The 26504-nt window shown below is 61.4% G+C and overlaps 3 protein-coding genes across 3 annotated transcripts; 2 read left to right on the plus strand and 1 right to left on the minus strand.

Annotated features, from left to right (window-relative positions):
• Window positions 1-221: 221 nt before the first annotated feature.
• On the plus strand, window positions 222-4649 carry TOR2A (torsin family 2 member A). The gene is made up of 5 exons (XM_065648248.1): window positions 222-395; window positions 665-930; window positions 2051-2226; window positions 2542-2669; window positions 3227-4649. Exons 1-5 carry the CDS (start codon window positions 236-238, stop codon window positions 3469-3471), a joined length of 975 nt encoding a protein of 324 aa, XP_065504320.1. The 5' UTR covers window positions 222-235; the 3' UTR covers window positions 3472-4649.
• Window positions 4650-5846: 1197 nt separating this feature from the next.
• On the plus strand, window positions 5847-8139 carry PTRH1 (peptidyl-tRNA hydrolase 1 homolog). The gene is made up of 5 exons (XM_065648250.1): window positions 5847-5911; window positions 6186-6405; window positions 6558-6657; window positions 7274-7319; window positions 7748-8139. Exons 1-5 carry the CDS (start codon window positions 5858-5860, stop codon window positions 7937-7939), a joined length of 612 nt encoding a protein of 203 aa, XP_065504322.1. The 5' UTR covers window positions 5847-5857; the 3' UTR covers window positions 7940-8139.
• Window positions 8140-9538: 1399 nt separating this feature from the next.
• CERCAM (cerebral endothelial cell adhesion molecule) lies at window positions 9539-17973 on the minus strand. The gene is given in 15 exon segments (XM_065648342.1): window positions 9539-10112; window positions 10771-11007; window positions 11476-11679; window positions 11771-11898; window positions 12076-12208; window positions 12322-12428; window positions 12610-12686; window positions 12838-12957; window positions 13036-13240; window positions 13317-13451; window positions 13532-13649; window positions 13835-13945; window positions 15146-15397; window positions 15399-16229; window positions 17698-17973. Coding segments are annotated over 13 exon segments (1962 nt in total). The 5' UTR covers window positions 15536-16229; window positions 17698-17973; the 3' UTR covers window positions 9539-10112; window positions 10771-10772.
• Between the last annotated feature and the right edge of the window lie 8531 nt (window positions 17974-26504).

Here is a 26504-nt window from a genome sequence, read left to right on the forward strand (position 1 = left end):
TCCTCTGCAAGGGGACACCGGGGTCCCCAAAGCACCAGCCGTCCCCCAGCCCCGCAGCAGGACCGGCCCCGAGCGGGACACAGAGCCCGCGGCGGGGGCGGGGCTATATGGCCTGGCCCCGCCCCTCCGTCTATAACCACGCCCCTCACTGCAGCCCCGCCCGCCCTCTGGCTCCGCCCCCTCGCGGAGCACGCCGGGAGCTGTAGTGCGGGTGGTGCCGGAGCCCGCGGCCGCCATGGGCCCCGCGGCGGCGGCTGCACCGGCGCTGGCCCCGGCGCTGGCCCTGGCGCTGCTGCTGGCGGCCGCCGCCCGCCCCGCCGCCGCCTGGGACCTGTGGGCGCTGCGCTGCGGCTTCTCGGCGGACTGCGAGTGCGGCTTCGGGCCCGACTTGCGCGGTCAGCGGGGGCGGGGGGCCCGGGCTGGGGAGAGAAGGGGCGGCCCTGAGGTGCGGGGGCCTGCGGAGCCCCGAGGCCTGGCAGGCGGCAGGTGGGGGGGCCCCGGCTGACAGGGAGCGGGGCACAGAGGGGGTCTCGGCCTCCCCACCCGACACGGCCGCGGCGGGGCCGTTCTGCAGCCGGGGCTGCCTGCGGAGATGGGAGCCGCAGGGTGAGACCCGAGCTATTTCAACCCGCGTTTGATAAATCTTGATGTGACTTTGCTTCAGGTCTGGAGTGTGACTTGGCCAGGAACCTGGTGGGGCAGCCCCTGGTGAAGCAGCAGGTGATGAAGGGAGTGAGGGAGTTCCTGGAGAACGGAAACCCGGTGAAACCCCTCGTGATGTCCTTCCACGGCTCCACGGGAACAGGAAAAACCTATGTGAGCTCCATGCTCGTCCGCCACCTCTTCCAGGGTGGACTCCAGAGCCCATACGTTCACCAGTTCTCTCCGATAGTGCACTTCCCCCATGCCGAGCAGATAGAGCAGTACAAGGTAAGGGACGCCTCTCAGCAGTGCGCATCTTCATCGGGATTTTCCTTGGTTGTGTCCGTCTTGATCCTCAGTACATACACATTCAGGCTGTTCCTGATGTAAAGTAGGAATCAAAACTCTGGTTTGCCCTCTCAGACAGACACAGCTGAGCAAGTGGCTCCACACACTGGCTGAAGGATCCACTAGTAACCGTGGACATACTCTGGCACTCAGTTATCACTTTCGTCTTCCCCACAGCAGTCCTTGCTGTGGTGCTGTTCTCATTCTTTAAATATTTACACAGCCCTTTGAATGCACAAGCGTTTCACTTAGATGAAAGGCACTAAAATCCTCCCATTGCTTTCCAAACAGCTCGATGGCTGTGGAAGCCTGCATGTCTCTAGACTTGTAATCCCCTCCTTGCACAGCAAACAGCTCCTGAACAGCAGCTCTAGACTCTTTTAACTGTGCTGAGAAAGGGAAGAAATCAAAATGTGAAGGTTAGCTGGACAAACCCTCAGCAGAGCAGGGTGCACACCAGTTCACCTTTCTGGGTGTTTGGAGAAGTTATTTGTTGTATTGTGTCCTTAGAAGAAATACTCTCAGGAAAGTAAAACCCATTCTGGGTGAAGTACTTCAGTTAAGAGTTACGCATGCCCCCAGGCAATGTGATCGGTTTTGTGTGGGCTGGCATCTACACTGAAGTGGTAAAGAGCCAGAGCTCTTCTGGTGAGCGCAGGAACCGGTTTTTGCACCAGAACAGGAGCTGGCAAAAAGCACATCTCCCCTGTAGCGCTCAGTACCTGGGAACCGTGTAGATGCACCGTGAAAGAGAAGAATGTGGGGAACTGTAGGAGTCTGAATCACCAGCTTTAGTTTGCTGCCTCATTTAAATCTGTAATAAAAGACCTACAATGGGCTAAAGCCAGTAACAGCCACTGTGCCAAACCCAGAATAAAGGAGACCTCTCCAGTGCTGGCTGTTCTGCTCCGAGTAGGTGTTGCTGTGCGGGGACAAGCTGCTTTCAGCACCTTCGGCTCTGCTTGAGCTCAGGCCTCAGCCTTTGCTCCGGGGTACCTCAAGCCTCCCTTGCTGCCCTCAGTATCTCGCTGCCTTACAGCTTGGTGGGTATTTTTTCTAGGAAAACCTGAAGCGCTGGATCCAAGGGAACTTGACAAACTGTGGACGGTCAGCCTTTCTCTTTGACGAGATGGACAAAATGCACCCAGGCCTGATTGATGTGATAATACCATTCCTGGGACCCTCATGGGTTGTGTACGGGACCAACTACCGCAAAGCCATCTTCATCTTCATAAGGTAAGAGAGGCCCCTCTGTGGCATCACGGGACGTCCCAGTGCACTGCTGCTCACCTGGGCAGAGGTCAATACCTACTTCAGAGCACACATTTGTTTTACTTTTCCTTCTCCAAGCTTTGAGCCTCTTCCAAGAGACACAGTTTCATTGTGAGTAGCCTTTATTTGGCTACCTGTACAGGAGTCATTTTAGGCCAGGCAGCTGGGAGATCCTGGCTTGCACTTGTGCAGGCTGGACGGTGCCAGATGCCAGCTCTGTCCTGCATCACGGTTTTCCTGGATTCCTGCTAAATATGCATCCATCTCATTCTCGTGCAGCAACGCGGGAGGGGAGCAGATCAACAAAATGACGCTGGATCTCTGGCGTGCCCACAAGGACCGGGAGGAGATCAGCCTGCAGGACCTGGAGTCGGCCATCTCCAAAGCTGTGTTTGAAAACCCTCAGAGTGAGTCCATGAGCAGAGCCCTTTCTGCAGGGTCAGAGGCTGGCAGAGGCAGCCAGGCCTGTTCCAAGCAGCCACTGACATCGCCTGCCACCTCCCAGGCAGCCAGAAAGGGACAAGGGGCATTCAAGGGCAGGAAAGTCTGATCCCCTCAAGGTTTCCCAGCGAAGGGAAGGAATAGCCCAGCTTTCCAAGTCAGCAGACCTGTTACCACACTTAGCAGAGTTCTTTGGAGACAAGGTGTATTCACAAGGGTGCAGCATGCTCGCTGAAAAGGGCCCAGGCCATACTGATCCCCACTGCCTGCCTGGATCTCCTGGATGTGCCCTTGTCAGAGGGAGCAGAGCTTAAACTCTGACCAGTCAAGCTAAATCCCTCCATTCCTGGAGAACAAGTCTATAGGAGGGGTGACAACTGATGGGTTCAGCTCTCTCCTTGTACAAAACCAGAGCAGATCCATCTTCAGCCAAGTATTTTGGCTTTGCACAAAGCAGCTCTTAGAATTCCAAGGAGTGCAGAGACTCTCCAAAGGTAAAACCTCTCTTCCTTTGCTTTTGCAGGTGGATTCTGGAAATCTGGGATCATTAACGAACATCTCATTGATTTCATTGTGCCCTTCCTCCCACTGAAGCACCACCACGTAAAGCAGTGTGTCATCAGCGAACTTGGCCAGCAAGGCCTAGAAGTACGTTTGGATGTTGTCCAGGAGGTGGCTGACAGCATCCCCTACTTCCCAGAAGAAGAGAAAATATTCTCCTCAACAGGCTGCAAAACAGTGGCCTCTCGGATCAGTTTTTTCTTCTAGCCACTGGCGAAGGCCTCACTCAGCTCTATAGGGGATGTATACGGAGCTGTAAAGCAGCTGAGCCCAGGACTGGCGGGATGAGCGGCAGGAGAACGTCGTCCTGCCGGACTCATCTCTCCAACCCCAAGGAAGCCGCTGCAGGATGCGGCTGCGGGACCAAGTGCAAGTGACTTGATTTAAAGCACTTTATTACTGACCCTTTGGCCAAGTGACGGTGAATCCAACCAGCCCCGCGCATCACCCGGGACATCGTGACAACGGGGGAGAAGGTGCCGAGAGGCCCCGCAGTGGCGGGGAGGTTTCTCACCCTGTCAGCAGCACCCACCTGCTGCTCTCCCCTCTCCTGGCAGCTATTGGTACCCAACACACCAAGATTCTGAGCCTACGGATTTTTTTTATTTTTCCCTACAGCATTTTAACAGTTATTTAAAACTTTTTAAAGTGTGGCTGTGCCTCAGCCTCTTGGTAAAACATGACAGCGCTGGCGCCAACTGCTGCAGCGCTGGCCTGTGAACCCTGAATATTGCAAAGTTTTCTTTTCAAGCAAGTTTTTGAGCCAACTTCTCTCACTGTGAATGGGTGCTGGTAGGGACCAGCTTCACCGTTAACAAGCGCAGGGGGATAACATGGGAGGTGGCAACACCCAATCTGCCAAGAGCCCAGCTCTTCCTACTGCCCCCAGTCCATCTTTCCCCCAAGGTCCAAAGGATTTCCCTGCAGCAAACCAGGAAAATAGCAAAGAGTTCTCCCTTGTTTTCCCAGCTATGAAAAATTTCCATCCTACCTCCAGGGGAGACCATGGTGCGACTAATGGGTTTGAAAATTCTGTTTATTCAGTGATGATTTCTACGGCAGGCTGTGAGTTTGTGCTATGAGCTGTTGAGCCTCTTCTGCATCCTTCTGCTGGTCAGACCTTGCAGGTTTTACCTGATCCAGTGTCCACTCAGTTTCTGAGGAGTGTCACAACAGGGGACCTGGGGAAAACTGCTCGGGCCCTGTGCTGAAAGGAGCTGCCAGCACCAGGGACCATTCCAGCTCCAGGGACAGAGTTTGGGGACAGCAATTTTAGACACCACCCAAACACTGCCCAGTAGCTGGCCCAAACAGACTCAAACATCTCGCCTCTTCCAAAAATGTTATACATATCTAATTTTAAAATAAATCTTTTATGAAATAAACGGTTGGAAAACAGTAGTTAACTTGGGTTTCTGACTGCGGCTTGTGCGGAAGGACGTGGAAGATTTGCAGTTGCATGAGAACAGCTGCCTGAATGCAACGGGACTTTAAGGATTTAGTGGCACAGAGCTGACTGGAAACAAGAACAGCAGCTGGGCCAGCTGCTCTGCAGAGGGGCCGGTGCAGGGCCAGGAAGGCCAGCGGCTCTCCCTGCACCAGCAGCAGTTTTTCCCACCCTGCTGAGCGCATCTCTGGGTCCCAAAGCCTTGTCTGCAGGGCTGGTGCCAGCGCAGCAGGAGGTGGAAGCCACGTCCCTCCAGAGCAAGCGAAACCCTCACACTCAGGGTTAGAGCATCCTCCCTTGGTGGGCAGCACCAGCACACTAAGGGCCTTGACAAATAACCCCCAGCATGTACCTGCTGCTGTCACACCAGCTGAAATGGTGAGTTTGGGGTGGCTCGAAAGGGTTTTCTCTGAGGTTTCAGGGCAGCCTGGACAGAGTTCCCTGGGAAGCGGCAGTGCAGGAGGGAAAGGATCTGCAGTGGCAACACGGCGAGACCTGGATCTCCCCCGTGGAAAAAAAAAACCTCTTCTCCACAGACTCCGAGGACCCTTCACCCTCCGCGGCTCCAGCCTGAGGCTTTTGAACAGCAGGTGGTGGCTCCCGCTGGCCACAGAAGCCCAGCCCTTTCTGCCAGGGGCCGAGAGGAGCCATGAGCAAAGGCGGGTGGCGCTGCCCGGATGTCACGCAGCCCTGCACAAAGCTCAGCACCACCGGCAGGGCCGGGAGCACCCCGGTCGCCCTTGGGAGGCGAGGGACCACGTACCCCCAGCCAGCCGCACGCCAGAGGCCGCTGCTGAGGGCGGCGTGACCGGGAACGGAACGGGGGGAACACAGAGGTCGGGGCAGCGCCCCGCGCACTCACGACTCTCTCGGGGGACACCGGCCAGGCCCGCGGGCCCTCGGCAGGGACCGCTCCCGGCCTTCCCCGGCTGCTCCTCCGGCACCGCCGCGGCCAACGGACCAACCGCCCCCCGGCCTCCGCCACCCGCGGGGATTCCCCACAGCGGCGGCCGCGGCCCCGCCGTGCCGCCCGCGAGTAAGATGGCGGCGCTGCCCGGAAGCATGATGGCGGGGAGGGAGAGGCGGCGCCGGGCCGGTGGCGGCGCGCGGGCGTGACGTCACGGGGACACGGCAGCACGCGGCGGGATGCTGGCGGGGCGCGCGCGGCCGCTCGTCAGCCACGCGGGGCCGCGCGTCATGGTGGGGCCGGGGGCGGGGCCTGAGGGGGGGCGGGGCCTGAGGGGGGCGGGGCTTGAGGGGAGTAGGGGGATCGGGGCTGGCGGGGATCGGGGCTGGCGGGGATCGGGGCTGGCGGGGATCGGGTGGGCCCGGGGCTGGGAGCAGCGGGGAGACCGGGGTGGAGCGGAGCGGGGCAGGGGGCACCCAGCCTGCGGGGGGAGCGGGGCTGGGGCGGGGGGTCAGGCCCGGGGCGTCATGGCGGCCCAGCAGAGCCCCATTGACACCTGGCGGGCAGGTGGCCGGGCTGGGCAACTACGGGCTGTGGGGGACCCGGCACAGCGTGGGCATGGCGGTGCTGGACCGGCTGGCCCGGCAGCTGGCGGCGGCCGAGAGCTGGCGAGCGGACAGGCGGTGCTGCGCCGACGTGGCCCTGGCCGCGGCACGGGGGCTGCAGCTGGTGCTGCTCAAACCGCGGAGGCTCATGAACCTCAACGGGCTCAGCGTGGCCAGTGCCGGTGAGCAGCTCGGTCACCCCTGCGCCACCAGGCCCTGTGACAGCCCTGCTGTCCCCTGCCCAGCACGGGTCACTGCAGCCCCGCTCTGCAGGGTCAGGCCCTGGTGAATCTGTCTCCCGCTCATTCCTTGGGTTGTGTTTCTGTTTCCAAAGCTGAGATCTACAGCCTCCACCCAGCAGACATCTACCTGGTTCACGATGACCTGGACAAGGCCCTGGGCAAGGTGGCAGTCAAGCTGGGAGGCAGCGCAAGGTGCGGGGTGGCCCCAGCTCTCTGGTTGTGTGAGCTGGTCCGGGGCCTTGCCGTGCCCTTACAGCCGTTCCTGGCTCTGTCCCGCCAGCCTGGCGGTGTTTTCAGCCCCAGCCCTGGGCCTGGTCCCAGTTGCAGAGGCAACAGCTGGCTGTTTGGGCAGCCTCCCGGTGCCTGCCCTGGCAGGAAGGGCAAAGAGCCTCCTGGAAGTGGCTGCGGGCTGGATCCAGCCCATCAGATGCACCACATGGGCTTTTTATAGCGCTCTGCCTGCCCCAGCACCAGCTCCTGGGTCAGCCTCGAGACATTTAACTTAGGAAATCTTCCACTGCGAGACAGGGCAGGGATGGCACTGGGTGACAGCGCGCAGTCACACGTGCACCAGCTGCAGCGGGAGCTGAGACACACAGAATGTGCTGTCCTAGCCCTGTGTCCCTTGTCCTCCCCCAGCCAGCTGCTGTCAGCCCCAGGGCTGATGTTCTACAGAGCCAGGGCATGGGGACTGCAGCCTCTGGCTAGGGCCACGTCCACAGTCCCCGTGGCAAGAGACCCCCAGCCCGTACCGGGGTGGGGGAGCGTCTCTTACACACTAACAGTGGGTTTTCTCCTTCTCCCCAAGGGGACACAATGGCGTCCGATCCTGCATCAGCGCTCTGCAGTCCAACGTGAGTGAGCCTCGGTGCAAGGGGATCAGTCCTACCTCCACCTCAATACATGGCTTGTCGTCCCCCTGCTCCTGTCCTTCTGAGTCCCCTCAGACAAGCCCCTGCTCCCTTTCCTCTCCCCCCTTTTCTCCTTCCCCTCCCTCTCTCTGCTTCCCCGAGGGCTGATGTTGGTTTGGCTGCCATGGAGGACATGGAAACAATTAGCTCAAGTGGCTCTGCCAGGCCTGGCAGGAGCCTGGAATCTCAGCACAGCCCAGCAAAAGCCTCTTCCAAAATCATGTTTCTTGGAACAAGCACTCAAAACCACCTGGAAAACATGAGGAGCTGCTCCCTCGCTGCCCAGCCCCCCTCGCAGCACTGTCCTCTTGCTCCAGCTCTGCCTCAGCCCTTGAGATGAAGTTTCTCAAGCTCTCTCTCTTCCTTCCTAGGAGATGACCCGGCTCAGGGTTGGCATCGGGCGGCCAGAGGGTGAGGTGACAGTGTCCAGCTATGTCCTGGCTCCATTCAGCACTGGCGAGCAGGAGAGGCTGGAGCAGGTCCTGGCACAGGCAGCGACATTCCTGCTGGAGCACATCCTGCGGAGAGCACCTGCGGGGGACCCAGGGGACGGGCTGACGTGATCCCCCAGGAGCTGCGGGCTCTCCAGGGTGACCGTGGTGCAGAGCAGAGTCAGCCCTGCAGAGGAGCCTGGCCGGGTGCTGGGGCAGCCGTGTCTGTCCCCACACGGATCCGGGCAGCCCCTGTCCCACTCAAACTCCTGTGGTGGGTTTGTACGGCGGTTTGGCACAGAAATTAAATAAACCCTCCCTGCTGGCTCTACCATGCGCAGTCCCTGGCTCTCTGCAGCTCATATCCCTGTTCCTGTTCCCATTCCCCCAGCCCAGGCTGGAGGTAAGCTTCCAGTGGGAAGTGGGGAGTGACAGGAGCAACTTCCACAGAGTCCAAAACCACGTCAGCTTTGTTGAGAAACCACGGCAAGCACAAGTCTCCTGGAATCTTGTAGCTCAGCAGCACACGAGGGCAGCTCCCACCAAGCTGCAGCGAGTTTCAGGGCCGGCCTCATAGTTTTTGAGTGAGGTGGTTTTAAGCCAAAACCCTGGAGTTTGCAACAGCTGGAGGAGTTCTGGCTCCTTCTCCCAGACCCATTATGGGACTCACAGTGGAGACGGCAGCCCTGCGAGCGCGGCTGCGCCAACAGCCCCAGCACGAGCAGCTCCTCGCCCGCATCCCAGCGGGTGCTGGAACCAGTACCAGGACCCTTGCTGGGTCACACGTACCGCAGTGCTGCTTCCACTTCCTTCCTCCCCTCCAGCTGGCACCAGACCTTCCTCCACTCCATCCCCAGCTCCTCCCGTAGTGTTGAGGCTACCTGTGACCAGGGGACAGGCAGGGAAGGTGTCCCCAGCCTGCCATCACCTCCACCATGCCATGTCACCCGTGTCTGTACTGGTAGGGACCCTGCAGTTGCAGACCATGCACTTGGCCATCTTCTTCTCCCTGTTCTCCAGTAGATCCACTTGGATCTTCAGGTCCCACATGATCTCCTGGAGCCGGTTGTTCTCCTTCAGGAGGTCCCTGCTGTTGCTGTTCATCCTGCCTCAAATGCTGCTCTCCTGGAGCACCTCATGCTCTCAGACATCCCACTGTGGGTCTCAGCTACTGGGGCTGCCACACACTGCTCCATCACCTTCATCAAGCTGTGGGGAGAAGAGGGGTGCAGCCCCCCAAACCCTGGGGGAAGGCAGCAGCCCACCGTCCCAGGGTTAACCCTGGCAGCGACTCCGGCCAGGCTGGGGAGAGGCAGCAGCTCTGGGGGCCTAGCAGGAGCTCCCACCGCTCCAGCTCACCCAGACCAGGGCTACTTACACTGTTTTTAAGGAAATTGCTCCTCCCCTCCAGAAAAAAACCTCAGTTTTCAACAGACCGTTGCCCTGACAAGGAGCTGAGGTTTAGCACTAAACAAGCCCAGGCTCTTGGAAAACAAACCCCATCCTGCAGAGCTGGCCACAGAGGTGACAGATGCCGGAGCCCAGTAGGACTCGGCTGCACATCTCAGTGCTCGAGCTGGTGTCAGGTTTTCAGTCCCAAGGCCAAACCCTCCACTGAGGACACCAGCACCAAGGAGTTAAATCATTTCCATCAGCATTCCCAGAGGACAGCCAAGATCTGCAGAAGTGCCACCCACTCTCTCACCCCCAAACCCCAAGAGAAAGCTTCAGTCTCTGCCTCACACCTCCCTTGTGGCCTTTCCCCACTACAGATCTAATTCCCAAAGCAATCCCCGGTCAGGGGAACCATCTGATCGTCACCACTGCAACTCCGAGGCCGGTGACCCCAGTGGGGACATTATGTGGGGCAATGCCACCCAGCAATGCCAGCACCCGTCACATCAGCTCAAACACCGTCTGCTTTAATCCTCCCTGCACTTCAGCCCAGACACGGCACAGGCGAAGGACAATTCCCCATCAGTGGCAAGAAGCCACATTTAGCACCACAGGAGCCAGTCCCTGGCCTGAAAAACACTCCCAAAAGTCCAAACCAGTGGGAGATGGTGGAGTTGGCATCATTCGGGGCAGTCCTGAAGACATGTCCTCAGCAGAGACAGAGCACAGCGCTCCCCAGGTCCCTCTGCTGGGCAGGGCAAGGACAGATCCTGCCGTGGGTGGATTTAACACATGTGGATCTGAAGGATGCTGGGGGCATCCAGCCAGGGCAGCTGCGTCTCTCAAGCGGGATCGGCAGGATCAAGCCACTGGCCCGCGGTGCTGCCAGCCGGGTCACGATCCCTGGTCCCTAGAAGACAAGGATGCGGACGTTAGCGGTCGAAGCAGAAGCAGCCCCGACACATTCACGCCTGCAGCAGAGGGTTGTGTTCCAGCCTCCCCCGGTCTGGCCGCTCCCGGGGAGGCTCTGCTGCCAGCACAAGCAAACTCAGACGGGGACGGTCTGACCTGGCGTTAACCGTGGCGGTGCTGCCGTGGGGCCAGGCTACTGCCAGTGCTTGCACGGCCGCCCCGCGGAGGCACAGCCCCAGGGAGACCCACTTTTGGGGTGCAGCAAGCTGCTCCACGGTGAAATATTCCCTGCGAAATGCCCCCAGCTCTCTCTGAGCTAGAGTGACTTTTGCGGGAGGCAAAGGAGTGTTGTCGCTTCCTTGCTTAGGGTCTGGGGAGCAGCACAGGCTCAGAGAGCAGCAGGACCCGGTCCCCCGGTCCCCTCTAGCCCAGCACAGCCCCACATGGGACATCCCCATCCTTTTCCTCCCTGGAAGAGAAGGTCTCATCTCCATTTCCCGATGCTTTGACTCCGACGGGGAGAGCTGCTGCAGCACAGCGAAAAGAAACCAGGGAGCCAGGATGCATCTGAACACAGTGCTGGCAGGGAGATGCTTCCCAGCCACTCTGTCCTCTGTCCCTGTCCCCATGTGTGTGGGTCCCATGGCCTCGCTCACCCTCAGAGCTCATCGTGGGCAGTGGAGCGGAGGTGGCTGGCACCACCCCGCGAGTCCCTCAGGGTCTTCTGCGAGCCAGCCCAGTCGGTCTTCTTGGCATCGTCGTCCCAGATGGTGGAGGTCTCAGTGTCACTCAGCCAGTTGCTGTCCCCAGCATAGTGGGTGGGATAAACCAGGAGGGGATGAGCCGAAAACACCAGCAGGTCCCGGGGGGCGAAGTGCCGCTTATAATCCTCGCTGGGGAAAGAAGACCAGACCCGGGAGGAGAAATTGGCTTACAGAGCATGGCCTGGTGGAGAAAAAAGTGCTGGCAAAGCTGTACTGGCTGCTCAGGGAAAGCACCGTGCAGGGCAGGGAGATGCCCCAAAGATGGGGCTGAGAGCCACAGCCGGGGGATGGGGTACGGGGAGCTTAACCCCCCTCACCATGGGGCCAAGACCCCCATGTGGGGCCAGCATCGAGCCCCGGCTCCATCCCTGCTGCCGTCCCCCCACCCCGCACTGGCAAAGGGCCATTTTCCAGGGGCTGGCGGCCAGGCAGCGGCCAGGGGGGAATGAGCTCATGCTACAGATGTTTTCCTCCAGCATGAGTAATGCCGGGCGGGAGGGAACGGGCTGGGATGACGATGGCAGAGAAGAAACGCACGCTCCATCACCGGCACGGCCATGCCGCCCCGCCAGCACCCCTACACCCCCCGCTCCTTACTTGGGGTGCTTGTCGTACATGATGGGCAGGAACTCGTCCACCGGCAACATTTTGGAGAGGGGCTCAGCGGCCAGCAGCTTCTGTGCCCCGCGGCGGGAGATGGCATAGGCCAGAGTCCAGTACGAGTATCCGGCCACCACCAGGTTCCGCACACCCTCCACGGGCGCCTCGTCCTCCTCGTTCACCTGCTTCCTCCCCAGGTAGCTGTGGGGTGGCCAGTGAGCCATGAGAGCCAGCCCTGGGGATGCCAGCCCTGGGGATCCCCGCCCTGCGTCCCCCTGGCCCCAGCACCCACATGAGGTCCCAGTCCCGCTGTGCCCCCTCCAGCTCCTCCATCAGCCGCTGCAGCCGTGCCGGGAAGGCGGCCTCGAAGCGCACATCGTCCTCAAAGACCACCGACCGCTCCAGCCCCCGGGACACAATCTGTGGGGAGGGGACAAAGGTGCAATCCCATCCCAGCATCAAGCTGGGCCATACTGGGTCCACTCACCCTGCAGGACACCCCTCTCCCCAGATCCTCCAGAGACCTGGTGCTGTTCACAGGGTCCCTGCCCCAAGCTGGTGGTCCTTAGGGACCCCGTGGTCCCCGTGGCTCCGTACCTCCTTCCAGATGTTGTAGTGGCTGAGGAAGCAGCCGACCTCACCCTTGGTAAGTGTGCGGCCAGAAAAAGGATCGTAGTAGCCAGGGAGCAGGTCCACCCCCAGCACCTTGATGTCGCTGCTGTTGAGGGTGCTGCAAGGCGAGGGGCTGCATTGGCGAGGTGTCGCCTCCTGTCATCCCCCTGTCCCTTCCCCAGGGTGACACTGGGGGGCTGGCAGAGTGGGGACATGTCTGCCCACAGTCACCTCCCGTCCACGGCATCCACCACCCGTGGGGCGATCCCCAGCTCCCGCAGGGACACCAGCATCCGCTGGCGCCGGTCCGGCCTCCGCACCAGGTTGATGAGGAAGATCTGGGGGAGAAGGGGAGAGCCCCACCGAGGGGGTACGTTGTCATAGGGGGACACACAGCCTGCCTGGCCACAGCAGATGGGGGACAGGGGGCTCAGCCAAAGCCCGTGGTGGGCTTTGCTGTTGATGGATGCAGCCAGAGGGATGGACAGGGGGACATGACAGGGTCCATTAGGCACTTACTTCATCAAAGCCCATTTTTGTGAGCGGCTTGGGGAGGAGGGAAATGTGTCTGGAGCGCTGCATGGGGGGGCCATCCACTGCGGAGAGAGGGGACACCTCTTTGGTGGAGCTCAGACCTCCTTGGCCAGGAACCAGGGCTGACAGCCATGCCCTGGGGACCGGCACTGGGTCCCTGTCACCTCTGGGGCAGGGGACACCTCTGGGACCCTACCACCCGTGGGTGCTCACCCATGGCCTCCAGCGTGAGATGCACAAAGTTGGCACGTTCATCCTCCAGCGTCTGGTGGGCCTTCACAGGGACATTGATGTAGCCAAAGCGCTGCTGGTTGCACACATGGACCTCCGTGCCTGGCGGGTGGGATTGGTGAGCACCATGGCACTCCCAAACTCCTGGCCCCTGAAACCTCTAGGCCCCCTGGCCCTCACCAGCTGCCTGGCAGGAGTAGGCGAAGACAATGATATCGTCAAAGGCCCAGGTGTAGTTGGGATGAGGCGGGTAGAACGCTAACCGTGAGGTCTCCTCCTTCCGCAGGTCAATCAGGAAGGTGGCGTAGACCATGGGGACGGAAAAGCAGCCCACCTGCTGCCGGTTCTTGGTGGGGAAGTAGTCGGCTGTCCGGCGGTAGTACCCCTGCGGCACATCATCATGATGCCTCCATGGTGGGGGGTTCCTCTGCCACGGGGGGTTCCCCTTCCCTGGGGTGTACCTGGGGCGTGATGCCACACCAGAAGTTGGAGTAGAAGGTCTGTGAGTCCAGCATGGGGGCTACCACTGACTTGTTCTGCGCCATCAGAAACTTGAGGGTCTGGTTGTTGGTCAGGATGCTGTCAGTGTCCATGAACTGGAGGGGAAAACAGAGGTCCTGGAGCTGCAGGGACACCCGCCTAGGCCCCCACCCTGCCCACACCCCATGTCCCTTACCAGGATGTAGTCTGCCCGCTGCTCCCGGGCATAGGTGAGAGCCTCCTGCTTCAGCCTCATCACGTTTTCATAGCGTTTGTCACTCCAGTGCTTGGGCCCGAGCTCATCAGGGTAGAAACTGGGCGGGGGGAGGCAGGGGTTAACCCCGCTGGCTGGGAACGCACAAACTCGGTGCATGCCACCGCGTGCCGGCCGGCTGAGTCAGCCCAGCTCTGCCTCGCTGCCGGCTCCTGGCAGCGTCCCCGGCCGGGGAGCGGGGTGCTGGTCTGGAAACCCCTCACAGCCCACTCCCCACAAACTCACCTGGGCTCCTCCTGCACCTTCAAGACCACCGAGTGATAGTCCTTCCCCACCGCCCCCAGCCACTCCTGCAGCATTGCCGTCGTGTTGTCAGAGTTGTGGTCCGTCGCACACCTGGGATAGAAGGACATCAACATCTGGGGGTCCCCCCTAAGGGATAGGGACAATCATGGTCCCCTCCCTGCACTAGAAATGCTTCCAGGGCCAAGAGGCTGTGCCAGTGACAGACTCGCTTGGGAATGTAACATGTAATTTGAAGGAGCTGAGGCTGCGCTGGCAGGAGGGGGAACGCAAATGGGTAATTTCTTTCCCGGTGCCGCCGCCGGTCAGGCTGTCCTGTGGCTCTCACCCCCCTGTCCTTGCAGCCCAGCAGCAGCCCCAGTCATGTACTCCCCATCCCAGCCCTGCAGCTGCCCACCGCAAACACCATTGGAGCATAGGGGCTTCATCCCCCGCCCGAGCACCCCACTGCACCCCTGTGCATCCTGTAGCTCCGGCAGCTGGAGGAAACCCCTCCCAAGCAGCAAACCCCCCTCCCCAAACCTTCCCCTGCCATGCACAGCCACCATCCCCAACTTTCCTGCCCGACCTCGCGACGATGTTCACAAGGACCCCAGCACAGACAGGGCTGAGCCCTACGTTGCACTGAGGCAACCCCCAAGTCCCCACACTTCCCAGCACCCTCAACCTGTTGAAGAGCCTTGAGCTGCACCCCTGGCACTGGCATCATGGGGACGCGCCGGGACACGGGGGACAAGGCAGGACCTGTGCCCCTCCAGCTCCCAGCTCTGCAGGCAGCTGCTCTTGAAACATCCCACAGGGTCGGGGACTCTGTGGGGCTGCGGCAGACAAAGGCAAGGGCCCCCGCGCCCCCACTGCCAGCAATGGGCCCCCACCCCAGCCCAGCCACCCCCGCCAGGACCCCCCGCCAGCCCCCGCCTTGGCCCCCCGCAAAAGCAGCTGCAGAAAAGTTTCCGACGAGCTCAGGCAGGAGACGGCAGCGCTGGAAGAGTGAGGAAAAGGAGGGATGGGGGGCTCCTCTCCCACCCACACCCCCCAGCACGGTAAAAGGGGGATCCCCCAGATCTCTGTTCCCCCTGCCCAGGCCCCCGTTAGGGCAGGATCACTCCGAGTCCCCAGTCCCCTCATTCTCCCCAGCTCCCCATTCCCCGCCCTCATTTTCCTTTGTGTCTCCACCGCCCCCGGCTCCCCATTCCCCCCATAGTCCCTCTTATCCCCCAGGACCCCCGTTCCCCCCCTCGCATTCCCATTCCCCAGGGTCCCCGTTCCCCCCGGGGGTCCCCGCTCCCTCACCACAGGGCGATGCTCCCCGCGGGATAGTCCAGGCGCTCCAGGGCTCCCAGAAAGTGCGGTAGCGAGTGCTGCGCGTTGCGGGCCAGGAGGGCGAGCAGCACCCGCGGGGGGGCCGGGCCGGTGCCGGGGCCGGGGCCGGTGCCCAGCAGCAGGAGCAGGGCGCAGAGCGGCCCCGCGGTGCCCATGGCGGCGGCGGGCGGGGAAGGGGCGGGCTGGGACCCGCCGCCCTCAGCGCACCCCCGCCCCCGGCCCGGCCCCGCCGCCGCTGCGAGCCCCGGGGGCGGGTTTGGGTTGGGTTTCTTTAAATAAAGCTGATATCGGTAAACAGCACACAGCACAGCCCACGGCCGTGGGGAGGCGAGATGCTGGGGGACACCCCCGGTACCTCATGTCTGAGGATGCTCCTGGGCATCCCCTGTGCCCCCTGCCAGCTCAGGGTCGGGTTTCCCAGCATGTGGTGGGTGGGTGGTGGGGAAGCAGATGAGGGGCCCTAGGGCTAGAGAGAGACCATGGTCGGGGGGCTTGTGGCTGGTGGCCTGTAGCCAGAGGGCTCATTGTCAGGGGGGCTTGTGGCTGAGGAGGGGCTTGTGTCCAGGGTGGGTCATGGCCGGGGGCTCATGGCTCCGCCCCATCACAGGCCAAGGCAGCCCACTCCACCAAGCCACATCCCACCCAGGCTGCCCATCTGCAGCCCCCCAGACATGTCTGCAACGTGTCCAAGCTACGGGCTCTGAGGCCTTTGCGACCCTTGGCCGAAACTGCTGGTTAACCACCCAATCCATAAATACGGCTGCCAGCTCCCAGAGCAAGCGCAAGCTGGGAGGAAGCCACGTCCTGGGGAGCAACAACTCTGTGCACCCTCCCAGCGGTGCCACACACCCCTTGCTGCGGTGGGACCACAGCCCTGGCCAGGGGCCTGTGTTGCGCGTGGCCAAACCTGCACCCACCCGCCGTGGGGACAGGGCCCGGCCGGGTGGCTGCTCTCGCTGGCTCCCCATGCTGTCCCCTCGTTCCTGGGGGACCTCCGGGAGGGCTCCAGCCGGCTGCAGCAAGAGGGTCAGGCGGTGAACATTTCCAGCAGCACCTGAAAGAAGTAACAAACTGGGGGAGGACACATGGGGGGCACCAGGGAGCCCTGCGGCGGCTGTAAGGAGAGAAAAAACTCTGTTTACAACCCGAGCTCAGACAAGTATTTCGGGGAAGGGCTCCACGCCAGCACGGCCGGGCGCTCCCCGGTGATGCAGAGGAGCTGCGGGAAGGGGCAGGACGCCAGGAATCGAGCACGGCTGGATCCCACCCGTGTCCGGACCCCACTCGTGTCCGAACCCCACTCGCGTGTGCGGCCCCCCTGGGGCGGGCTGGGTGGGGGCAGCCCCTCTCCCCCCCCGCAGGATCCCCCGAGCGCGGACCCGGGACCCGGGAAGGGGTTCGACCGGAGGAAGGGCAGCAGGGCGGCGGGGATGCCCCCGGAGCCCACGGCTGGCGCCATCCCGCGGGGAGCCGCCCCCCGCCGGCACCCCCCCGCAGCCCGGCCCGCGCTCGGCCGCTGCTGCCACCTCCCGGCACGGCGGCACGGCCCGGAGCAGCCGGTGCGAGCGCTCGGTCCGGAGCCGGGGGCGCCACGGGCCGTCAGAGCCGAGTGTGAGCCCCTCGTTGCATCTGCAGCCTGCTCCCTGTGTGTCCACATCCCTGCATCCCTGCTCTTCTTCATCCCTGCATTCCTTTGCCCTTACACCCCGGCATCCCCACATCCCTCCTTCCTTTCTTCATCCCTGCAACCCGTCACCCCTGTATCCCTGCACTCCTGCCCTCCTTCATCCCTTCATCCCTCCCCTACTACATTTCTGCATCCTCTTGCCTCTACATCCCTGACTCCCTTCCTCTCTTCATCCCTGCATCCCTTCACCCCTGTATCCATGCATCCCTGCTGCTCTTCATCCCTGAGTCTCTACATCTCTACATCCTTTCATCCCTACATCCCTCCATCCCTGCAGACCCTCCTGGGGATCACACAAAGCCTTGCACTCCCCTCAGCACCACGGTGGGGCAGAGAGGGATTTCAGTGCTGGACATGACAGGATTTTCAGAAGCCTGGATCCCAGCGGGCGTCCCTGGCCTGGAGTGATTCAGCCACCCATGCACAGCCACAGCCCCACCGCCCAACCATAGCCCACACTGACACTCCCGGCCACAGGCTCGGGGACTGGAGAGGGACAGATTGTCCCAGCTGCAGGCAGAGGAAGGGCGTGCCTACACCTTGATATGGGGAAACTGAGGCACAGTCCAATGCAACATGCAGCACACAGATGGACCAGCACTGGCAGAGCAACAAAGCATCCTGTGCCCGGCCTTGCAAGCTCAGCTGGGTCAGAATCACCCCTGCCTTTGCAGGCAGCTTTGCCTTCTCCGCACAGCCCAGCTGCCACAGGGTTCACAATGGACCTCAGAGCCCGCTGTGGGTCAAGTGACACCTTACAAGCAGCTTTCACCATGCAATCACAGAAAAAAAAAGCCACAAGCAAGCTTAGGGAGAAGGTGGAAATGGAGGTTACCTGCCGGGGCACCCACTGCGTGGTACTTGGAGTGACGTCCCACTCAGCTCCATGCTGCAGCTCAGCATACCCATCCCTGAGGTGACAGCCCCTGTGCCCCAGGAACAGGACTGGTGGGGAGTGGCAGGTCCCCACGGGGCTCAGGTCATCCCCGCAGCTCCACAGACCCATGGTGGTACCTGTAACACAGAGCCAATATCAGACCCGAAAGCATCCTGCCTGGCAAAGCACCTTCCCACCCCCACAGTGCCAGGCAGGCAGCAGCACCGCGCAACATTTCCATCAGTATGTTGGTTTGTTTGTTTGTTTTTACAGGAAGAAATTGGTTTTGGACGCAGGGGTGAGGGTTTTGGCCACCTCCTGCCTCTCTCCACCCCTTCCTTTAAATTTTCTAGGATTGCCAGCAAAGGCTTTGAAAAGCTCCAGGTTACTCAAACATCACATTTTTCTGCTTCAAAATGCTCAGATTTGGTTGCAATACATATACATAAAGCTATATGTGTACATATAAATGCAGAGATCCTGTGTGCATGTGCATGGCCGGGGGGTTGGTACAAGTCCCTCAGCCACCAACAACTTGTTTTTAAACTCATTTCACAAGGAGAAAAACATCCCGGGGCCCAGCCAGCTGCCCAAGTCAGTGGTGCCCATGGGTGCCCCGGGACGTTCCCCACTCCAACACCATGACACTGTACGAGTGACACTGTCCCCTCCAGACCACTACCCCAACCTGTTCAGCCTCACAACCTCAGTCCATCTCACAGGTGGGGAAACTGAGGCACGTAGCCCACACCACCTCCCTGTGGCTGCCTGGTCAGTGGGGACCCCAGACCCAAGGGAGTGCCCGTGAGTCCACCACACTCCCTGCCCTGCCAGCCCCTCATCCTGAGCCATTCCAGCTGCAGCTCACGCGGCCGGTGCTCCCCTCCCAGCTGGGTTTTCCTTCCAGGTCTCTGCTAAAACCATCACATCCGTGTGCGCTGCTCCACTTTCCTTCTCGGGAGGCTGCTCCTGTGGCGGGCAAAAACAACAGATCTTCCCATCCGGAAAAATCCAGGGGGATTTTGGCCATCCCGGGGAGGATTTTGGCCACCCGGGGTTGGATTTTGGGCCACCCAAGAGATGCTCTGCCAGAGGAGCTGGAGGCTGGTGGGAGCAGCATCCCCCTCCCGGCTGGTGGAGACAGGGACATCCCTGCCACCATAAGTGGGGCAGAGATGTGCCACCAGCCCCAGTGCCCGCTGGGTTGTGTCACCTCCACAGGGTGACAAGCAGTGATGTCCTTCCCAGGTGGCAAAGCCAGCTCAAGCACAAAATGGTCCCTTTTCCCCCCAGGCTGGACCGCATCTGTTGACATCAGAGCTAGCAGTGTCCTCAGCCAGTGTCCCATGGCTCTGGGCATCACAGAGGATCCTGGGCACCCCTCAACCCCAGGAGCAGGCAGAGGGATACCGCCCACAACAACGGGAAACTGAGGCAGGATGCCGGACCCAGGCTGCCCCATCCCTGCTGGGCACAGGGGGGCTGTGCACTCTGTGGGGGCTTCACCCCAGGGGCGATGGGGACCTGCTCTCCGCCCCGCTACCGTGCCCTTCCAGAGGGATGGCAGTGGAGGGGTACCCTGACAGCACGGGTCCCCCCTGCAACGTGCTGACCCATGCGCTCCCGTCACCTCTGTCGCCTCCCTCCTCTCCCCCCAGCAGGGCTGGCGGTCGGTCTCTGTCCGAACCCGGGGCAGCTGTGACCGAAAACAAAGCTGTCCCCTTCAGCACAATACCCTTCTGTCCCCCCCCAGATGCTGACCGCTGGGGTGGGCAGCGGCCGGGCTGGAGACGTCGAGGGGCCGTGCCAGGCCCCCGCTGGCAGGGGACAATGTTGGCAGTGATGGAGAGTAGGTATTTCAAAAGGTTTTGTTTTCGGGTTGACCTGCCGAGCCGGCGTGACCCCACAGCCCCCCACCCAGCCCTGCTCCTCCATCCCAATAGAAACCGGCCGCATTCCTGACCTCAGGACTAGGGGGGGGAAGAAAGTTTCAAACCTCCCCGGGAAGGAGACAATGGGGGTGTCAGGACCGTGATTTAGGAAGGGGGGCTCTTTCCATCACAAAGGCGAAACAAAGACACTCCGCGCTGGGAAAGGGGCTTCGGCGGCGGCTCAGGAGCGGGGCTGTGGTATTGTGCCCGGCCAGTCGGCCTCAGCGCAGGGCAGCCAGAGCCCACTGGGTCCCACCAGATCCCATCAGGTGCCACCAGGTCCTATTGGGTCTCATTGAGTCCTGCCAGGTCCCATTGGGTCCCATCAGGTGCCACCAGGTCCTGCTGGGTCTCGCCAGGTCCCACCAGAGTCTCCATCCCAGCCTCTGCCTGCGACCACCCTGGGGACCAGGGTCTGGTGGCTTTGTGGGTGTCACTGTCACCCACAGCAGGAGGGAGCAGGTCCCCCATCCCCACATGGGACAGTTGGGGCACCCCCAGTTCCCTGCATCGCCCCCGACCCGTGGGGCTGCCTGGGGACCAACCTGTCCCGGGGGGCTGTGGGGACCCCATGAGTCGGGGCTCAGACTGGGGCCAAGGTCCCCATCCTGGGGACACACGCACCCCAAAGCCCTGAGCTTCCCCCACAGCAGCCACCCCTGGGTGTTCAGGGCTGGGGTCTCACTCTCCTCTCCCGGGGCCAGTCCCAGGTCTGAGTGAGGGATGAGCAGCTCCTTGTGCTGCTCAAAGGGGCTTTGTGCACCCCGGGGCCGCCCGCACCCAGCACCACCCGCCACCGCTGGCATGGGCACCGCCAGTGCCCACCCTGCTGGCACCCTGCAGCCTGCACCCCCAAACGCCGCCTTTCCATCTGCCCCCTGCCCCAACCCTCCTCCTCCATCCCTGGGGGAGCTCAGCCCCCAACTGTGGCTAAAATCCCCCCAAAAAAGCCATAAAACTGCTTAAGCAGACGCCCAACTTACAGTGTCCTCCGCCGCCGAGCTCAGCCTGCGTCTCTGGCCAGCGCCCCGGTGCCGAAGGGCTTGGAGCTTGCATGGAGAGGGGATATTTTTACAGGAGAAATATTTTTCTCCCGGTGCTGGACGGCTGATCCGAAGGAAAAGCTGGAAATAAGTTCATTGGTTTTCCTTTTGCTCCCTCTCCTTGCCCTAATTTTTATTTTCCTGGCAGCTGGCGGGGAGGAAGGGAGCTGGCAAGGTGATGCTTTTTTGGGAAGAGGGGAACTGCTGGTGAAAGAGGCATTCACCGCGCCGGGAGCCGGGGAAAGCCGAGAGCCGGGGGGGCGGCGAGAGGGCGGGCGGCTGAGCACCCACCACCGAGCCGAGGCTCGTGGCCATGCCGGGGCTGGTGGCCGTGCCGGGGCTGGTGGCCGTGCCCAGGCCGGCCAAGCGGAGGCCGGCAGCAGGTGGAGGGGCGCCGGCGGGATGCACCAGAAAGCCAGTGACATCATGTTGTGGTTTGTTGTGTGTTTTTTTCCTTTTTTTTTTTTTTTTTCCAGGATGAAATGGAATTTGCAGACGACTTCCCCGGCCGCCCACGAGCGCTGGGGCTCTGCGGCGAGGAGCAGGACAGGTCCCCCCAGGACACACAGGCGCTCACCGAGGGAGCGCAGGGCTGGGCTGGGGGCTTTATTTTTTCCCCGTTTTGGGCCAGAAAAAGATCATTTTAGTTCCTAACCTGCTGGCACTGTGCTCCCCAGCACGCAGAGGGAAGGTCCAGCCCAGCAGACCACCGCCCAGCACGGCCGGCGCCAGCGCCCCGTTGGGGACCCCCCATCCCCACGGTGGGGCAGGATTCGTCCCCAGCTGCCCAACCCGGGATGGCTCCTTTCGCCTCTTCCCTCTTAATTTTGTTTAGAAACTTGTCAGGTTGGTACATAAAGGAGGTGGAAAGATCAATCCCGGCTTTTCATCAGTGTGGGAAAAAGTATTTCACTAATCCATATTTATTGGTGTAAGGAGCCGGGGGGGGAGGGCAAGAGACCCTAATGGTCAGGAGCAAAGGACAGAAGGGACAGTTTAAGGCTGCCCTTTTTGGAGAGGTCACATGTCACCAAAATCTTTCGGTTGTCTCGGGATTGGTTACATTCTGTTCTCTTTTTTTCTATTGAGGTTGCCAAGCAACTGGCTAAGACCAGCCAAGATATTTTCTTTATTACAAGTGGAGCAGAAAGCAGCAAGGAGAAGAGAGATTAAAAAAAAAAAAAAAAAGGTGGGGGAGAGAAGAGAAGAAGTTTAGACAATTAACATTTATAGGATCACATAACTTCATTAACTTGGCCAAGATTTGGGAAAGAGACTTAAAAAAAAAAAAGTGTGTGGGGGGAGCATTAGGAAGTAAAGCAAGTTAAAAGGCTGGCAGGTCCTGGCTAAAACAATGCGGGAGCACCCGGGAATGCTGACAGCGACGGGGGTTTCCCCGCGATGGCTCCCGCTTCCCAGGGAGCTGCCTGGTCCCTGGCGATGGCTTCAGCCCAGTGCAGGGGCCTTCAGCTGTTGCTGATGCTCTCTTTTTTTTTTTTTTAATGACAGCTTGCTTTTGATTTTCACACTCCTAGGAAGTGGGTTCATTGCTCTCAGCGCTGGCAGGGAGATGTAGGGAGGCAGGGGAGCCCTTTGGAGGGAGGCGGGTGGCCAAGTCATGAGCTGGGCATCCCCCTGGCCCTGGCCATGGGGCATGGGCTGCGGGGACACGGCTGTCCCCAAGCCCTGGGACACATTTGTGCCTTTGCGGGTGTGCAAAACCTCCTGAGGCCAAGAATGAGCCCCCATGGATAAGCAGCCCTCCGTCGCAGATCCCTGCCTCGTTGGTCCCTGCTCAGGGCTCAGGCCTAACCCCAGCCTTGGGCTGTCCCCTGCCCCAGGCCTGGCCCTGCCGCAGACAGGGGACATTGCTGCGGGCTGGGGACAGGGACCGGGGTCACTGAGCAGCTCCACAGGCCTGAGCTGCTCCGAGCATCATTGGGACCACAGGAGTTTCTCTCCCAGCACAACCCGATCCCTCTTCCCACACGGCTGGACCCCATGCGAGGACAAGGCAGGAGGTGAGGAGGTGCAGGGACCCCCCCGGGGACAGTCCCCGGCCCCTGCACACCCCCGCCAGTCTCCCTCTGGTTCTGCTCAGGGACCCCAGTGGGTGTCAGTGGGCTGGCAGGCAGCGGTGGGCTGAAGGCAGGGGCCAGCCCCATGCTCTGCCCCGCGACTGCGGGGACCCCCGGCAGGCCGAGGCTGGGGGGTCCCCGGGCGGGGAGAGGCAGGCGATGGCCCCGCTCCCCCGGCCGGAGCCCGCAGCTGCCGGCCTGGCAAGTCGGTAATATTCATTAGGGGAAAACAATGAGCATTATTTATCTCCAGCACTGTCCCTGCCGTGGGGGGCCGGGGTGGGGTGCAGGTGACCCCGTAACCCACGGGGGACCCCTGCAGTGCCACCCGCGCGGCAGCAGGACATGGGGGGGACCCCCGAAGGGGGACCGGGGGATGGGAGGGGACCCCAGCCCCAGGCCTGCCCGGCAGCTTGGGGGGGATCCCCACAACCCCGAGTGGGGCCAACCCCGGCCGTCCCCGGGACCGGGCACCGAGGCCCCGAGCCAGGGCTCACCCCGGGCCCCCGAGCACCGGGAGCTGGCTGGTGCGGGGACTCCGAGCCGGGCCGTACCGGGCCGGGGGCCGGGGTTTGGGAGCTGTGTCTTTAAGAGATGGCTGGCTCCAGGTTGCAGCTGCTGTTTCTGTGCTATAGAGACAGTGGAGATTCATTACTCCTAAAACACAATGGGCATTTATCACCCCGTGGTGTTATTCAAATCCAGTACCAATTGAAGGTCATCCCCATTCTTTTCTCGCCGGCTCTGCAACACATTTATTGTTGTGCCGTTCAACTAAAAGCCCTGCCCGGCCCCGGCGCAGCCCGCAGAGCCCCGGTGTGCGCATCCCTCCCGGGCGGATTTGGGACCCTCCCGGGTGGATACGGCGTGGAGGAAGAGGGGCAGAGCCGGGTTGGCTCGGCTGGGCTCCGGCCCGGCGGCAGGTGCAGCGGTAACCCCGCCGTTGTGCCCCGCCGAGCCGCGGGGGCCGCCCGCTCCGCCCCCGCGGGACGCACTTTCCGCGCCCCGTGGAAACTCGGAGCCCCGCGGGCCGCCGGGGCGGAGGGCGGCTCGGGCAGCCGGGGGTCCGCCGGTCGCCCGTCCTCAACCCTCCCTCGGGGGGACCCGATCGGCCACCGGCACCGGCGAGGGGAAGCGCCGGCAGCGGGTCGGGATTTTCCCTGGCTGGAGAGGGGGGATTTGTTCCCAACTTCGTGGGAGCCGGTCGGTGAGAGGGGACTGGGGGAGAAGCCTGGATTTTTCCTCTTTTTCTTTTATTTTTTATTATCATCAATATTTCTCCCCGCTCCGTTGGGCGTTTATAAATTTCGGCGATTTTTCAAAGTGCCCGAATTTTGAGGGCGATTCGCTTGGAATTGGTTAATTTTCCGAGGCAGGAGCGGCGGCCGCAGCGCGGGGCCGGGGGTCTGCGCCCGCATCCCCACGGCATCACCCCCGCCGAGCCCCGGGGCTGCCGGGGGCACCGAGCCCCGCGGCCCCACGGAACCGAACCCCCGCTCCGCCGGGGCTGCTCCGGAGGGGATGGAACGCTGGTTTTCGTTTTCTGGCTTTTTTTCTTTTTTTCTTTTCCCCCCCCTTTTTATTTCGCCTGATTTTTTCCCCTCCCTCTGTTTCTTTTATTTTATTTTTTTTAATAAGGGCTAATTTTTATTTTTTCGGAGGTGTAGGAAACGAGTTGATAAAATCAAACCCCTCGCGGTGCGATTAAATCGAAATGGGGATGCGAAGAGCCGCCGCTGCTCCAGAAACTTATTGCGGCCGGAGAAGCGGCTCCGCAGGGCCGGGGAGCGGGGAGCGGGCGGCGGGGAGCCGGCTCGGTGCCCCCCGTGTATCCTTGTTTTCCAGGCTCCAGCCCGATTCCCCCTGGAAGATCCCGCGAGCCCGGGACGGGAATCTCCGCTCCTGATTGTCCAAACGCAATTCTTGTGCGATGGAGCCGTACGAACCAAGAATTGTGTCTGGACATCTGTAGCAGAGATTTCAGCTCCTCCGGCTGGGCTCCAGGAAGGTGCTTTTGGGCGGAGGAAGAAGGACGGACCTTCTCCGGGCACGGCGAGGTAACGGCCCGGGGAACCTCAGCGGGGATTTCAAGGAAACTAAATAAACACCGGCGGGTGCTCCGCACCGCTCAGCGCTGCCGGGGGTTCAAATAATGCGTCAAATATCGGCCGGGTCCTCGCCGGGCCGGGCCCGGGCAGGGATGGCGGGGCCGAGCCGGAGTCACCGGCGCTTCGCCGGGGGCGGCGGGGACGGTGCCGAGCGGGCGGGTGCCCCGGCCCTGCGGCTCCATCCCGGTTTATCCTTCTGGTATGTATTTATTTATTTGTAAATTGCGTTTTAATTTCATTGAATTTATTTCGGCGTGCGCCCGGGCCTGGGGCGCGACGGGGACCTCTGTGCACCGGGGGCCGAGGTCCCCGCCGGCCGGGACACCCTCATCCTCCACCTGCCGCAGCCCCCGGTTCGCCCCGGGCACACGGAGACCGCTCCGGCTCTCTGCCGAGCCGGGAACCGTCCCCGTCGCTCGGGCACCGGGCAGGCTCGGCGGAGAGCGGCCCGACCGCGGGCTCCCCCGGGCCGAGGGCTGCGGGGTCGGTCTCACCGCCGCGCCGGGGCTCGGAGGGGACGAGGCGGGAGCGGAGCCGAGGGCTGGAGCGGCCCCGTGGAGCCAGGACCGGGAGGGAGGCTCGGAACAGAGAGGCTTTATGCCTCTAGAAGACAAGCGGCTCGGCCGGGGCTGCCAAGGAAACCCGTGAGGAGGAGGGAAGCATAATAAGATCTGAGCAAAATTTCACCAAGAGCTTCAGGCAGAGAATGTTTTAAAAGGCTTTTATTTCAGGAACTTTTTTTTTCGTTGGTTTTGTTGTTGTTACAGGATTTTGCTGAACCCCTCTTCTACCCTCCCCTGGCTTCCCTCATCTTCCCATTTCTAGATTTTTTTTAGCAATGATTGGCAGTTTTTACTACAGCAGGAGCAGAGCCATCTGGGTCTACCTGGACTAGCGAGGGAAGTAACACCTCCCAGGGAAGGAACTCATCCTGCCATGAGCAAACAGCTGGGGGGGATAAGAACAGACAAGCCCAGCCTAAGGCAGAAATGCAGTAGAGGCTGGGCAGGCAGCAGCGCTGAAAATGAACCTGCCTTTTCCCACTTGGGTTTAAGTCCGTTCCAAGCTGCATGCCACGCAAGTTTGGTTTTTAGCCAGCTCCTATGGTCACCTGGAATCCCCCCTCCTCTCCCCCAGCCCAGCAAAGCTTACGGCAGTGAACTCCAGGCAGAGAAGAGCTGTTGGCCCATCCGTGTCATTTACAAACGGCACAAGCTGGACTCGAGTCACAGCGGCTGGATTTGGAAAAGGCTGAATATCGGTCCGTTACCAGCAGCATGCTCTGAAGTCAGGGTTTCTCTGATGCAGCAGCATTGTAGTCTGTGGGTGCTTTTAGTTATGCAGGTTGTGGTGGGGTAAACATGAGAGAGGAGTCACCGGAGAAGTCAGACAGGGGAATTACTCTTTGGCACTCCCTCCGCATCAGACAGAGTAACTCCTCTGCCGGGCACAGGACGGGAAAGGCTCCTTGAACAGAGCTCTCGAGGTGTCAGGCCAGGCTGCCCGAGCAGGGGCTGGTGCACTGCACCGCTCCCCAGCTCCTCCTCGGCAGCTCCCGCAGGCTGCGGACAGGGCAAGAATGCGAGAGCAGATCAGCTCCGAGAC

This window comes from Caloenas nicobarica, chromosome 19 (assembly GCF_036013445.1).
Source record: "Caloenas nicobarica isolate bCalNic1 chromosome 19, bCalNic1.hap1, whole genome shotgun sequence".
NCBI classification, from domain to species: domain Eukaryota; kingdom Metazoa; phylum Chordata; class Aves; order Columbiformes; family Columbidae; genus Caloenas; species Caloenas nicobarica.